This window comes from Salvelinus fontinalis, chromosome 11, assembly GCF_029448725.1.
Source record: "Salvelinus fontinalis isolate EN_2023a chromosome 11, ASM2944872v1, whole genome shotgun sequence".
Classification (NCBI taxonomy): Eukaryota; Metazoa; Chordata; class Actinopteri; order Salmoniformes; family Salmonidae; genus Salvelinus; species Salvelinus fontinalis.
The window spans coordinates 27,671,680-27,687,504 of NC_074675.1; the positions used below are offsets into that span (position 1 = coordinate 27,671,680).

General features: G+C 40.6%; 1 protein-coding gene across 1 annotated transcript; it reads right to left on the reverse strand.

Moving 5' to 3' along the window:
- Nucleotides 1–872: 872 nt before the first annotated feature.
- LOC129865425 (microfibrillar-associated protein 3-like) lies at nucleotides 873–14,843 on the reverse strand. The gene is given in 5 exon segments (XM_055938230.1): nucleotides 873–2,689; nucleotides 2,869–3,164; nucleotides 13,336–13,614; nucleotides 13,617–13,752; nucleotides 14,566–14,843. Coding segments are annotated over 4 exon segments (1,257 nt in total). The 5' UTR covers nucleotides 13,657–13,752; nucleotides 14,566–14,843; the 3' UTR covers nucleotides 873–2,047.
- Nucleotides 14,844–15,825: the final 982 nt, after the last annotated feature.

Below are 15,825 nucleotides of genomic sequence, written 5' to 3' on the forward strand. Positions count from 1 at the left end.
TGAATTTGGTGATACAATACACAACTCCACCTATGCAAAGCACAATAACGCTGATAGAATCTTCAGATCAGAAGCTGCTCTGTAGCCACAGGAGCACTGGTGTAAAGGAAAGGCGTGACCGTGTAGAGAAGCGGGAGGGGGAACACTAGTGTAGAGGAATGAGAGGAGGAACGCTGGGTCAAAGAACAGAGGGGAAAGAAATGCTGTGCCACCCAGACTTCCAAAACAAACCAGTCTTTGTGAAAGCCTCTTTTCCTGTTAAGAGTTGTGAGTGGTATAAAGACAGCTTCTAACACCAGTCAGTTTGCACTCAGTCTGCTTTCAGTGCTCACAGAATCTCGCAGTCAGTTTTTCTTCTCTCATACCGAAGTCTTCTGATACAGTACAGGGATCTGCCAGTCGCTGGCCTAGGCCTGGCTTCCCATTCACATGCAGCTCTGCATGCCTTTGTACCTGTTAGGCTCCTTATAAATCCACTAGGCTATTTCTATGGGAGAGCTGTGTGCAGACTTCTTAGAAGCTGGCTTTTAGTGTGTGTGTGTGTACACAATCGCCGCCTGTATGCGTCACATTACGCATGCTTAGGTTAATGCTTTGCTTCTCCTGAACGCTCCTTCCTGCGAAGACAAGAGTGAGCTTAAAACAAATGTTCACTTGCGCGCTACCCATCTATAATGACCATTGTAACTATGGTAACAAAAACAAGATGGCTGCCTTTTGTTCTCATGTACATTGGGAGTGAGTGAGGCTGATTGGAGGAACGCATCGGGTGATGAGGTGTCATGGTCCTTTCAGAGAGGGAGAGAGACCTACAGTAGGATGGCACAAAGCTTTGTTAATGCACGATTAAAACAAACTGGAGGAAACCATGGTAACACAGCAGACAGATTTTATTTTCACTACAAAAAAACCACCAAGAGCATAATTTTAAAGCAGAGCAACATCGAACCCCCCCTCCCTCCCCCGACTATTAAGCAGAAGGAAAGCATTTTTAGTCCGGTTAAAGACTAATCCAAATACATCGCTCTCATTTCACGTGTAGCCTCTTATTAAAGCATGTACGGAAGAGGGTTGGGGTTTGAGACCCATTCAAAAAAGAAAAATGGGAGGGGGGAAATATTGCATACTAGGAAACATAATGGGGACCATAAAGGCAAAATGGTCAAACGTCTAGCATCTAGGAAGTTGTGCGTGATCCAAACACCACGGTGGGTCATGATAACAATAATTATAACTAAATGTCTAATACAATTTTTCAGAAAATGTTTCAATGAACCACTTACTAGAAAGGCTATAGTGGTCATGTGATTATTAAAAGGATCGCAGACCAGAAGGCCTGAAACAACTAGTCTTCAATCATCCACTGAAATGTTAGTCATGATCCAATTATTGTCATTAATATACGAGTTTAATGCATTTGAAATGAACATGATTCATAAATTGCAGGTCCAGGTTGGTTGTAACAGTGGTAGGATAATGTGCAATATTTTGAAGTATAAAAAAAAAAAAGCCTTTGTGGTCTGCTTAGTAACAGTGATTGCACGACGTCAGCTTGGAGCTAATTTATGAATTGATCATGAAACAGAATACTGCAACAAAATTAAAGCATAATCGTCAAGTCGCTTTCCTGAAAATCGATTTTCGAGAATGCTTGAATCGAATAACAAACCGCTCTTTTTTTCCTCTGTTCACTAATACGAAACAAATAAAATGGCCCTATACATTGCTTTATACTTACATATATCAAATATTGATTATCCTCTCCTCTCCCACAATACATTCAACATGTAGATCCATAAGCATGAGGGATGATACGCAATGTCTTATCGAGTTAATTTATTGTAATCCAGACTAGGTTATTATAATATAATCCAGAGACAGACCTACATACGTAGCTAGGTTCGAGTTTTAAGCTAGTTCTGTTGAAAAGTGAAATAAAATGACCTTTTCTTGACATATTCTATGTTTTTGAGGGTGGGGTTGGGAAATGCATAGGACAGGATCATTCATCCCTCCTCGGGAGCGTTTGTTGTTTTTTCACTCCTATTTACACATGGCTTTCATAGATCACCTGACCAGGCTGTAGCTTAGTAGTAACCTCTGACTCCACCTCCAACCCCACCTCCTCCACTGGCTCCTGCTCGGAACCCTGCTCCTCTTGCTGCTGCTCCTCCTCCTCCAGGTGAAGGGGAGCCAACGGCGGAGGAGACATGGGAGTGGGCGTGGCCTCAGCCAGAGCCGGGGCCTCCATGGGCAGCGGGGGGTGAATGGACACCTGGATGGCGATGTGCTGAGGCTGCTCGTGCAACGACGCGTCGTCGGAATCCGCTGCGGGGGATCCGGAACGCTCCCTCTCCCGGAGGACGGTGAAGACGTCGCCGGGCCCCACCCCGACCAGGGCCCCCTGCACCAGGGCCGCCCGGCATCCCGATACCCCATCCAGGTGGTGCCCCTCTGGGGCCTGTCGGAGGAACGTGTGCCTCATCTCCTCAACCCCCACCACCTCCAGGATATCCTCCATGAAAGTGCGGCAGTTCATGATGAGGGGGGGCAGTGGGATGCTGCGGGCCAGCTCCTCGATGTAACGGGCAAACTCCATGGTTTTGAACTGGGTCACCTTGGCCAGCTCCAGGGTCTTGGCTGACGTGATGATGGGGATGCGCTTGGCGATCTCAAACGCCTTCTGGAGCTTTAGAGTTGGAGAATATAGAATATAACTTTATTGGACATTTAAATAAATATAGGATGGAAAATGTTTCACCATACAATAATTATTAAAAACATCACATACCCCAGTTACAAATACACACCCCAAAGGCACTATATCGACGTAAGGTCCTCACAAGTATAGTAAGACACGACACCAACCTTCTCGGCGCCTTCTGTGCGGAAGAAGTCGTTAATGGCCTTCTCGGTCTTCTTCAGGTGGCTGCTCATCATGCAGAGGCGCGTGATGTTGAGGATCATGATGATGGTGAAGGTGACGAGGCACACGACCACGTAGTAGGCCCCCAGGTCCCCGTTGTGCAGGACCACCCGCATGGTCACCGTGCAGTTGGCGCTGCCGTGCACGTTGGACGCCATGCACGTGTACTTGCCCCGGTCGGCGAACCTGATGTCGGTGATGTTGAGGATGCCATCGTCTGTCAGCAGCCACTTGCCACCTAAAAACGAGAGAGAGCGCGTCGCTGAAACCAACTGCGCGTTTTTCCATATCATGCCAGCCTCATATTTCATACTCGGGGACAGTAGTCCAGTCAGGTAGTAGATGGACAACTCCTGACCCGAGTCATCGTAATAATCTACAGGTCATGAACAATGGTAAAGGATAGGCCTAACCAGAAAATATTATGGAACATTGCTAAAAAAAACATGTTGCACCATAGAAACGGGGGCCATTTCCCTTTTAAGAACTGTTTGTGGTTCCTTCACATGCATTTCCAGGTTGCAGAGACAGCAGTAGCCAGGCTAAGGTATCTGCTACAGTTTGTCATGACACTCACGGGTAAGAGCTTTTTATAGCTAGAAGCCCAGGCCAGCCTTTCTGCGAAGGCTTGCATTTTACACTGCATATATAGAGACTGGATTGGTAATTCCCATTTATGTCAACCTTTCCCACCCCCCGTTCTGACCATTCTATTTCTATTATTCTACTGTAGGCCTAGTTCTGATCATTCTATTTCTATTATTCTACTGTAGGCCTAGTTCTGATCATTCTATTTCTATTATTCTACTGTAGGCCTAGTTCTGATCATTCTATTTCTATTCTTCCACTGTAGGTCTAGTTCTGATCATTTTATTTCTATTCTTCCACTGTAGGCCTAGTTCTGATCATTCTATTTCTATTATTCTACCGTAGGCCTAGTTCTGGGGCCAGAAACCACTTCATAGCTCCCTCACCTTATCTCTGGAATCAGGCTAGACATTGGCGGATTTAGGTATGGGCGACATGGGGTGCCCGCACAATTTTTTGTTGTAGTGGTGACCCTTGCGTGATCGGTTTTCTATCGCTCATTTGCACGTCACATCAATGATATCATGTCACCTTGTGGGTCAGTTAACCTTGTCGGAGTGGGCGCCCTGATTCTAGTTTGTGAGCTAGGCAGGCTACTGCCTGGGAAGGTCTTCCACTCAGAAGTAGGAGATGGGGGGGGTAGGTTGACCTCAGGTCTCCCCACTGGAAGCCTGAGGTAGGGGGAGCGGGGACCTCTAACTTTGATTTTACTAATTGCATTAGTACTGTACAGTCGCACTACAAAATGCTACCAAATAAACCACAATTCATTCATAATACTGTGGATATATAGTTTCACAGACATATTGTTGCATTTTTTTCCTGGTTTGTGCAAAATCGTTAAGAATAATATAAAACCAGTCTGCACACCACCAAGGTGAATTGGTTAAGTCTTGACTTGAATTAGTTAGTAAAGATATAAAAGAGTTGAAGGCAAGCGTAGAGATGAGTGATGAAAAAGCCGCGGCTTTGGAGAAGAAAACACACGCGCTAAAAGGGACGGTCAATAAGATTGAAACCGAAATGAATGAATTTAAAAAGGAGAACAACGTTCTGAAGGAAGGCTTACTGGACATACAAACTAGATCCATGAGAGAGAATTTGGTACTTACAGGTATCCAAGAGAAAGAAGGAGAGGTTCCTGAATCTGTAGTTAGAGAGTTCCTTTTTGCAGCGCTTCAGATACCGCGCAAAGTTATCGATAAGATACAACTTGAACGTGTACACCGCCTCGGACAGAGAGGGCAGAGGTACGAACGCCCAAGCGTTGCCAAATTTGCTTCATTTAAAGATAAAATAATGGTTAAAAGCCTAGGTAAAAGACTTGCTGGGACCAAAATTGGCATGAATGATCAGTTTCCGAAAGAAATTGCAGAACGGCGCAAAGTTCTGTATCCAATTTTCAAAGAAAATAGATTAAAAGCGAAACGAGTAGCTCTCGTCGTTGATAAACTATATATTGATAACCAGTTGTTCAGAGACACAAAGATTACTCCATGGTTATTTTAAAAAATTACAAAGTTCTCATAGATGAGGAAAATAAACACAATTCAAGCCCGGTTACTGATTGTAACAATACAAAATATAGCTTTTCTATAAATCTTCACATATAACTAATTGAACACAAGCACTATTTCTATATAGTGAAGATAAAAACTAAGTAAACAGAAGGCACAGTATGTGTGGATGGTGTGGTGTGTGTTTATTTTTATTTGTTATGTTTGGAAAGTTGAGTGAGTGAGTAATGAAATAGTTGCATATCCCAGAGCCAGTGTATTGCTGTGGGCCGGGTATGAGAGGGCTTTCAATGTTGTTCAGATGATGGATATACTTTTATAATGAATTACACGTCTTATTTATTTATTGTCCTATCATGGGGAACTACATTTTTAAAATAAATTATATCTAATTATTTATTATCCTATTTTAATGGTACGGTCCATGGCCCTATACCCTAGACACCCACATGAATGGCCCAGATACTAAGGAGAAGTCCCTAACTGTTTTATGTGCATGCTGTATGCGGTCTGTATGCAGCCAAAATGAGGTCAGGGACCAAGAGCAGCACTGCCCCCTCAAGATTCTGAGCCTGCTTGGCAGGGTTGGTCCTGCAAAGCCAAAGCCCCTTAAAGGGAGAGCATAATAAACAAGGAAATTCTCAAAGCTGCTAATGAGAACCTTGATGACCTTGTACCTAGCCGGTGGGGCTTCCGGTGGGGTGCCCCCACCCAGGCAGTGGCAGTGCTGGCAACACTAGCTGCAGTAACCCATGGGGAGGGGGTCACACTCAGACATTCAGAGAGGGGGTATATTATTGTGGCCCTGGTGGCACGAAACCAATCGGACTGCATGGAGATGCTTGGGAACATGGTCAAAATGGATGACCGTATTGTGGGTGTTTCAGGAAGAAGGTGTACATTTGACCTCCATCATCTAGGATGTGACAATGGTAAATAAATCTATACATTTATGCTCATTTTTTGGGCGGTCTTGCAGGCCTTCTCATGCAGCCGCAGCTGCAAGTACATTTGTAAATCATGACCCATCTTGAGTTGGGCTCTGGGATGGTGCAATTGTTGAGAGGGTGAGCTTATGGTTGTGTGGGGGTAAGGGCTGAATGTGTGTGGGTGTATGTGTGTATCCCACAACTGTTGCGAAGGAAGAAGTAAAAGATGTTAGGGACTATAGAGGATGATTCACAGCAATATGTAATAAAAATCGAGGTGAGGGCGATGGAAATGCATTTGGCAATGGATCTGCTTCGGTGGATGGTGCTGTGTGCACTTTTCGAAGGATGGATCCCAGTCGGTCCGGGGCTGTGCGATGCGGGGGGTCGGGGGTGGTCTGCCGGGCATTGGGATGACAACCCAACTCAAGATGGGGGCTTTTGGCGGGTGGAATAGTGGGGACCAATTGGAGGTTTGCTTAGTGGAGATGCAAATGTCATGGTACAACTATATAGACACTCAATCATTATGTTACTTTTTAATAGGACGTTTACAAACATATATTTTGATAAAAATAATTGAAAGGTGTGTCTCATTATGGTAAGTGGTGAAATAAGTATAGCCAGTTACAATTGTATGGCTTAGCAGATAATAAGAAAAGACGATCAGTATTTACCTGGCTAAAAGAGAAGGATTATAATATCTACTGTTTACAGGAAACCCATTCAACAATTTTAGATGAAGTTTTGTGGAAAAAGAACTGGGGGGGCGAAATATATTTCTCCCATGGGCAAAGAAATTCAAAAGGGGTGATGGTTTTAATTAATAATAACTTTGATCCAAATGTGCAACTTGTCCAAACAGATCCTCAAGGTAGATGGATTATTTTAAATATGTTATTGGACAATAAACATATGGCTTATTAACCTATACGGTCCGAATAATGATGATCCAAGCTTCTTTGACAATATATATAAGAATGTATCAACTCTACAAGCAACACTAGACTCTATTATTATAGAGGGAGATTTTAATACGGTCTTAAATACCTCTATGGACCGGAAAGGAAATCACACTACAAACTATCACCCTCAGGCACTTAAGGAAATCAGGAATGTCATGGATATATTGGAATTAGTGGATAAATGGAGACTTAAATACCCTGACCTAGTGAGATATACATGGCGGAGGCTTAATCAAGCTAGTCGCCTTGACTACTTTCTTATATCATTCTCTCTGGCACCAAAAGTTAAAAAGAGTTTGATAGGGGACAGAATGCGGTCGGACCATCACATAATTGGCATATATATTACTCTTACAGAATTTCCACGTGGGCGAGGATATTGGAAATTTAATCAAAGCCTACTAGATGATAAATTGTTTAGAACTAGGACAGAAGAATTTATAACTGACTTTTTTAGACATACAATATGGAGATCTGCTGTACCTATGTTATGGGACACTTTTAAGTGTGCCTTTAGAGGCCATGCAATTCAGTACTCATCTATAAAACAAAAGCAATTTCGATCAAAAGAGTCCATATTAACAAAGGAAATTGAAGGACTAACAGTACAGTTAGATAACAATAAAAACGGTACCATAGAGGCACAGAATAAGTTAGAGGAAAAACAAAAAGAAATGGAGGAACTTATTCAAGAAAGATCCAGTGTAATATATTACAAAAATAAAGCGAACTGGATGGAATATGGGGAAAAATGCACCAAATTCTTTTTCAATCTTCAATATAGAAATGCTACCAAAAAAAACGTATTAAAACTTGTTACAAATGATAGAGTCACGCATGATTCACCAAATGATATTTTGAAAGAGGAAGTAAAGTACTTTAAGAATATATTTTCGTTTCAGGCTCCATCTCCACTAACTGAAACTAATTGTATGTATTTTTTCCCTAATAATAATGTTAAATTAACATCTGTACAGAAAGACTCATGTGAAGGCCTAATTACAGAGGAGGAACTACTTGATGCAATTGGGGCCTTTAAGGATGGGAAAACTCCAGGACTGGATGGCATACCAGTGGAAGTATACAAATTTTTTTTTTTATATACTCAAAGGACCATTATTAGCTTGTTTTAACCACTCCTATATAAATGATAGATTATCAGACACGCAACAAGAAGGTGTGATATCATTATTACTGAAACAGGACCCAAGTGGTATATATAAAGATCCAGTCCATTTAAAAAATTGGAGACCTCTTACACTTCAGTGTTGTGATGCAAAAATCCTAGCAAAATGCTTGGCGCATAGAATAAAAAAAGTTTTGGCAGATATTATTCATCCTAATCAGACAGGTTTTTTTACATGGACGATACATTGGAGATAATATAAGGCAAGTACTGGAAACAATAGAACACTATGAAATATCGGGGACACCAGGCCTGGTTTTCATAGCTGATTTTGAAAAGCCTTTTGATAAAGTATGACTGGAGTTTATATATAAATGCCTAGAATATTTCAATTTTGGGGAATCTCTTATAAAATGGGTAAAAAATATGTATAGTAACCCTAGGTGTAAAATAGTAAATAATGGCTACATCTCAGAAAGTTTTAAACTATCTAGAGGAGTAAAACAAGGTTGTCCACTATCGGCATATCTATTTATTATTGCCATCGAAATGTTAGCTGTTAAAATTAGATCAAACATTAATATTAAGGGATTAGAAATCCAGGGCCTAAAAACTAAGGTGTCATTGTACGCTGATGATTTGTGTTTTCTTTTAAAACCACAACTAGAATCTCTCCACGGCCTCTTAGAGGATCTAGATACATTTGCTATCCTCTCTGGATTAAAACCAAATTATGATAAATGTACCATATTACGTATTGGATCACTAAAAAATACACATTTTACATTGCCATGTAGTTTACCAATTAAATGGTCTGACGGTGATGTGGACATACTCGGTATACAAATCCCAAAAGAAAGAAATGATCTCACTCCAGTAAATTTTTATAGAAAGTTAGCAAAAATAGATAAGATCTTGCTACCATGGAAAGGAAAATACCTGTCTATTTGTGGGAAAATCACCCTGATTAACTCTTTAATCATTTCACAGTTTACCTATTTGCTTATGGTTTTGCCTACACCTAGTGACCTGCTTTTTAAATTATATGAACAAAAAATATTCAATTTTATTTGGAACGGCAAGCCAGATAAAATTAAAAGGGCCTATTTATATAACGAATATGAATTCGGAGGGCAGAAATTATTAAATATTAAAGCATTAGACCTCTCACTAAAGGCATCAGTCATACAAAAGTTATACTTAAATCCAAACTGGTTCTCTAGTAGATTGGTACGAATGTCTCATCCTATGTTCAAGAAGGGCCTTTTTCCCTTTATTCAGATTACACCTGCTCACTTTCGGTTGCTTGAAAAGGAAATAATCTCCAAAATATCTTTATTTTTTAAACAAGCCTTAGAAAGTTGGTTGCAATTTCAGTTTAATCCACCTGAAAGGACGGAACAAATAGTACAACAAATCTTGTGGTTAAATTCAAATATAGTAATTGATTAAAAAAAAAAATGTATTTATCGAAGAAATTTTTAAAAAAGGTATAATTTTTGTGAATGATATCATAAATAGGACTGGTGGAGTAATGTCACACATGCAGCTAACACAGACATATGGAAATGTCTGCTCTACCCAAAATTACAACCAATTAATTGCAGCATTACCACAAAAATGGAAGAGGCAGGTGGAAGGGGATAAAAGTAAGGAACTTGTATGTCGGCCTTATATTAAAGAACACAAACGGTTAAAGAAAAGTGTGATAAATAAAAACATATACCAATTTCATTTAAGGACCAAAAAACTTACAGCTGTGCCATATAAATAGTTGGGAAGAGATTTGACGTACCCATTCCATGGCACATGGTTTATGAATTGATACGCAAAACAACGCCGGATTCAAAACTTCGAATTTTTCAATTTAAATTATTGTACAAAATTCTTGCAACTAATAGAATGTTATATATATGGGGGATACAATCTTCTCAGCTCTGTAGATTCTGCTGTGAGGAGGCAGAGTCATTAGACCATTTATTTTGGTATTGTCCGCATGTAGCTCGTTTTTGGTCACAGGTCCAGGAATGGTTGAAGAATTGCAACATTTGCGTAGAACTAACGCTACAGATAGCAATACTGGGGGATTTGAAAAGCCATAGTCAATCAATCAATAATATAATAATTATTTTAGCAAAAATGTTTATTTTTAATTTACAATCCGTGGAAGCTATGAGAATAGGAAGTTTCAAATCTTTTGTGAAGCATCACAGCACAGTTGAAAAATATATGGCAAATAAAAATCCGAAATGGATGATGTTGGAAGATAGATGGGAAAGGTTGAGTGGAGCTGAAGGGTGGGACTAATAACAAGATAAACAATGTAGGGCATACGGGATCTGTGAAATGTGTATAGGTGCGGAGCTATTGTGAAATAGCACAGTTACAAGTGGAAATCAAACTGGATGGACAACAGAAATAGAGGAAGGACTAAGAACAAACAAGAGAGAACTATTATAAAGTAGACTGTGTCTGTAAAATGTGTATAAATTGAAGGTAAAAACAGAAATGTTTATCAGTTTACTCCAATTGGGGGATCGGTGGTAGGGTTTGCAGGGAATAATAATAAAGGTATACTCTTTAAAAAATAGTATGTATGTCTATGTAGGTATGTGTATGTATATATGTGTATATGTATGCATACGTGAATGGATATATATATTTACCCCCAAAAATATGGGGGATTGGAAATGATGCAGACAATTACATTGGAAGCAACATTCTTTCCGCAATATTAAGCTGATCTACCCCCCCATAAAAAAAAAACACTGGTTGACAGTGTTGGGGGATGGGTAATGTATTGACGCTCCAGTGCCAAATCAACACAAATGGATAAGAAAAGGTCTAAGCCATCAGGTGCCCAGTTGAGGAAAGAAAAGGAGAAACACGCAAAAGATAAAAGGTATGCAGCTATGTCATCTCTTTACGAGTATAACATTAAGCATGTAATGAAATAGGCTAGTATAACACTTGTTTGTTAGCCTGTTGCTTGCTATGCTATTACACCTAGCGCGACAATATTCCGTTTTCTATCCAACTAGCTTACATAACATTGGATATAATGTCAGTTTCATCATGATAATGTGTGTAGTCTGCAGCAAAATGACTACAACCTAACTAGCACATTATTGATTTGGTTGACTTTCATTGAGGTGACATCATAAAGGTTCTGTGATGGTACTGACTAGGTTCTGAGCTCAGTAAGGGGAATTTCCAATGCTGTCGGCTAACTTAAAAAGACATGTATATTATGCGGATATTTTGTATCTTTTATGATATATTTAGTCTTTTGGGGTGTCTTATGCTTAGAATTAGCCATGGCGATGGTATGGTTCATCTGGTTCCGATTCTGAAAGTTTGATAAATTGTGCATAATGACAAGCCATACAAGCTACTAATGGACTAACTGCATGCATTGTTGTTTTTGGCACAGAGCTCAATTCATTCAATATTTAAAGCAATCTAGGCCTATAAAATACTTGCCTATAAAATACTTGCGCAATCAATTAACTGTAACAAACGGCAATTCATTCATCCATTGTGGTTTTCATTTTGAGGCATAATATGATTCCTATTGAATCAATATTATTTCTTCCTGCAGGACTGTCCTCGAGGCTGCAATCCAGGAACCAGCTATTTTGCACTTGAAATAAAACATTTATCCTGGAACCCCCTGCAGTGGACCAGTGTTTATGACCCGACCTTGCTCCAATTACTGATATTATTTTCTTGACGAGTTAGAGCTGAAAGAAGAGACGGGCAGAGAGGTGCCACTCACTTGTTTATTCCGTGCCTGAGTCCCAAATGGCAGTGCACTACATTTGATCAGGGCCCAAAGGGGCTCTGGTCAAAAGTAGTGGGTCCTGATCAAAAGTAGTGCACTAAATAGGGAGCCATTCGGGACACAACCCATTTGTTCAATATTTAAATGGAGGGTGGGGCTGAGGGACAATGGAATCCGTCTGGAAAAATAGCACGTGATGCTTGTTGGTTAACAACAGAGAGACAAACAAGTCATGTAAATGTGGAACCACAAGCAAGTAGCCAGCCAAACATTAAATCAAGTTACAACATCTGTTGACTATTGAAATTGGTTCTTCTTTGTCTACTACTACATTGATGTGTGAACTTCTCACTAAAGTAATCTTGGTATATCCAATGTATTAAGAAGCTCTGTTATATCGAGGCAAAATAAATGTCATCCAGGCTATATTTCACCATGGGTCTACATTGGCCACTCTTCTCCTATCATCGCATGAAGTGTCATCTACCATTACAACAACTACGGAGGCATGTTATTAGACTGTGGCTGGATGGATGATTTCATGTCTCTCCATATTCTGAAAGCTCATCCTGAGTGGGTTGCTGACACACACACACAGAGAGACAGAAACCGATTCTAGAGCCTGAATAGTGTTGGGCTTGAGACGGAGAATGAATAGTGCAGTGCACACACGCACACACACTTAATCCATCAATCCTCCAGCCGGTCTGTTGTGTCTCTAGAAAACCTGAATGGGTACAGGAAATGTATTCAGACACCGGACATACATTTCAATGAGAAGGACTTCTACATTTATACCCCCGCGTAAAGTGTTCCCAGGCTCACTTCGACGCGTGTGTGGAATCAAAAGCTAACAAGCAGCGGCAAAAGCCGGAAACGCAAAGGAAAGTCATGTTCAACGGGGAAGAAGCGACTCCTATTCATGGGTTGCACGCTGCGTCCCAATATTGTTTCGAACAAAGTATCACGTATCTACAGGCAGCCGACGTAGTGGCCGTGACCACCAATCTGCATCCATATAGGCTACAGTAGATAGACTACAACTGAATGAGAGAACCACGACAACAGCATCCTATTAAAAGCCACTACCATGTAATGTATCAAGTATCTACAGTTAAGCTGTGACTTTTGAACTCCAATGTTTTGGAAAAAGAGCCAACTGGCCAGCATGTTTGATTTGTTGTCATACCATAATCATGACGTCGATGAATGATTGTTATCTCCCCCCTATCTGTAGGGTTGGCATTGCATCATCACTACAATAATCCCCGTCATTGTCATAATAGTCTGTCATAATGTCACTAGTAAACGTTATCCCTCTCTCACACACACACACACACACACACACACACACACACACACACACACACAGTTGGACTTAAAATAGCCTTTAGCCTGACAGTTCAAGTTGGTTTGAGAAAAATGTCTGTAGAACAGCTGCTGATTGTGAGGCCAGAGCAACATCAGGGCTTTCTTAATAATTCTACGAACTTGACTTACTTGTCTCAGTGTCTAGCAGGTCTCCATGCGAGTTGAACCACTGTACACTCGGGTCAGGGTCTCCAGTGACGTTGCAATCAATCAGCGCGCAGTTGCCCTCACGGGCGATAATCTGGTTTACTTTCGAGAACACGAGGGGGACAAATCCACCATCTGCCACCGTACCGTTTTCCGTGCTGTTTCCATCTGAAGCCGCCGATAAGGCCGCAGGGGCGTGGAGGCTAATAACAGCCAGTAGAAAGAAGCTTAAAGCGTAGCTACTTGGCGGATGCATTTTTTCTTCTTCCTGACGGTCGCCTTCACCAGATAAGAGTTTGTCATGCCACTCGCATCTTTATGCTCAAATATCCTGGCAATCTCCTGATAGTGGTAATGAAAGGCAATTTGGTATTCTGCTCTGAATCTCGAACCATTCCACTGAAAAGAAAAGACAAAGCAACCATGAACATTGTGAACAGTCCGTTTGTTTAAACATCATTTTGGTTCAGCAGAGAGATCACCTATTAAGACCAGGGCCCTCAGTCAGAATGTGTTTGACGTTTCTGGTTTATTATTAACCCCCTCGACCAAATAGTCTATGACTGTGACAACAACAAAATACACACAAAAACAGGGTTTGACTGCCAAGCTAACAATGTAACATTGACATTGTTGCTGCAGCAGACTAGACTACTGCTGCTGGAACAGTATTTTGTTACAACATAGCTAGAGCTGCAATATAACTTAACAGACATGACATGCCTATAATACATTCGGTCTATTTTTATTAGGCCTAGCTACATTAGTAGTATTGTTGTCTAAAACCAGTTACAAGTTTGATAATAATATTACTTAGTATACATCAATAGAAGTACTGATAAGCACCACTGCTGGTTAGTTGACAATTTGCATGCAACATATTAGCTAACCTAGTTAGCTAACTAGTCTAGCCAAATTGGGATGTTTTTGCACACTAGAAGCTAACGTAACTGGAGGCAAAATCGCGGGGGTTTGCTATAAAACTAACGGGTTGTAACTAGCTAGCTTATTTGATATAAATTTATAGACGGCACTATATAAACGGCGAAGTAGCTCACATGACATAGATAGCTCAATGTAAGGTTGGCTAACAGAAAAACCCCCAAAGATTAGTCCGCCAACGTAAGCAATCATAGCTCGCTAGCTAGTTTACTGACAATAACCTTATCTTGCCGAATAACGTTTTCCAATAATATCTGATAGCATACTTACAATTTAATTTAGCTTACAGGCGTTTCATCGTAAAGAAGGAGAGATCACCGTCTGTCTTTCGGCCTTTGCTGCATTCCGCTATTTCTTCGACGTCCTCATCGCTCTTCGGTTCTCTCTTGCTCAGCTGGCAGCGTGACACAACCTTCGGTCGCTGCAGCATTCGGCTTCCCTAGAATCCCTACCCGAGTCAAATTACCAGCAGGCAGCAAGAAAAACTAGGTCAGTCATTGGCCACGCACCAACTTTATGTGAGCGTATTAAAATGGATCCACATGCGCAAAGAAACATGATTGAATTAACTGAATAGTACCGTATAGTATCCTACCTGAATGGTAATCATGACTGTGTCATCAGTGGAATTAGACGTAGATAGAAAACTAGGCTATATTTCACCCCCCCAAAAAATATTTTAAATTAATGAAAACATCACTTATTGTTCCAAAAATTAAAACACAGAGCAACTGAAACATGTACTATTTTACATGAATGAAGTCCATTCATGCACTGGACTGTATAGACTACTTTTAGGACTTTCTGCTTTGTCTGCCCTTTCTATTGAGTCTTAGACTACAGTTCTTCAAGCACTTAACAGAGGCCAGTGTCTCACTCTGTCTCAGATCCAGGCAGTTTGCCATCATCAACCACTGCATTGTTCGATCTGACAGACAGAACTACAGCACTTAAGACTCATGAAGAGCCCCAAATGCCAGGGCACTAAATTTTGTGGTTCTATTGAATCCTTTGACTTCACTTTGTATATAAAAATGACCAATGAGATGAGTTATAAATCAGAAAATAACTAGTTTACAAACATTAAATCAAGACAATTAGTAACTACTGTATACATTGCAGACACTCGCTCTCCACACTCCCTCCCCACACAAACAAACAGACAGACAAACAGCCATACTGTTGTGGTCAAAAGAGTGCATAAAGTTCAGGAGAAGAAAAAAAACTGTTTCGCTTAACCCAAATTTGTCAATTTTGCCTTCCGGAGTGGATTATTGAACGACCTTGTCACTGCTTTAAAAGCACAAATCAAACTCTGAAAGGGACACAGGCTATTAAAAGACTCAATCCATTGATCCATTAATCAATAATACTATCTATCTCACATTGGCAAGTGTTGATATTGAGGAAAGTGTGTCCTTGACCCAATAGATATCCAGAACACAACACAGCAGAGTTTCAAGGAACTGAAAGTTCAGTTCAAAGCAGGAATGAGACAGGGGGTTTAAAACTGTACACAAACACTCCTCC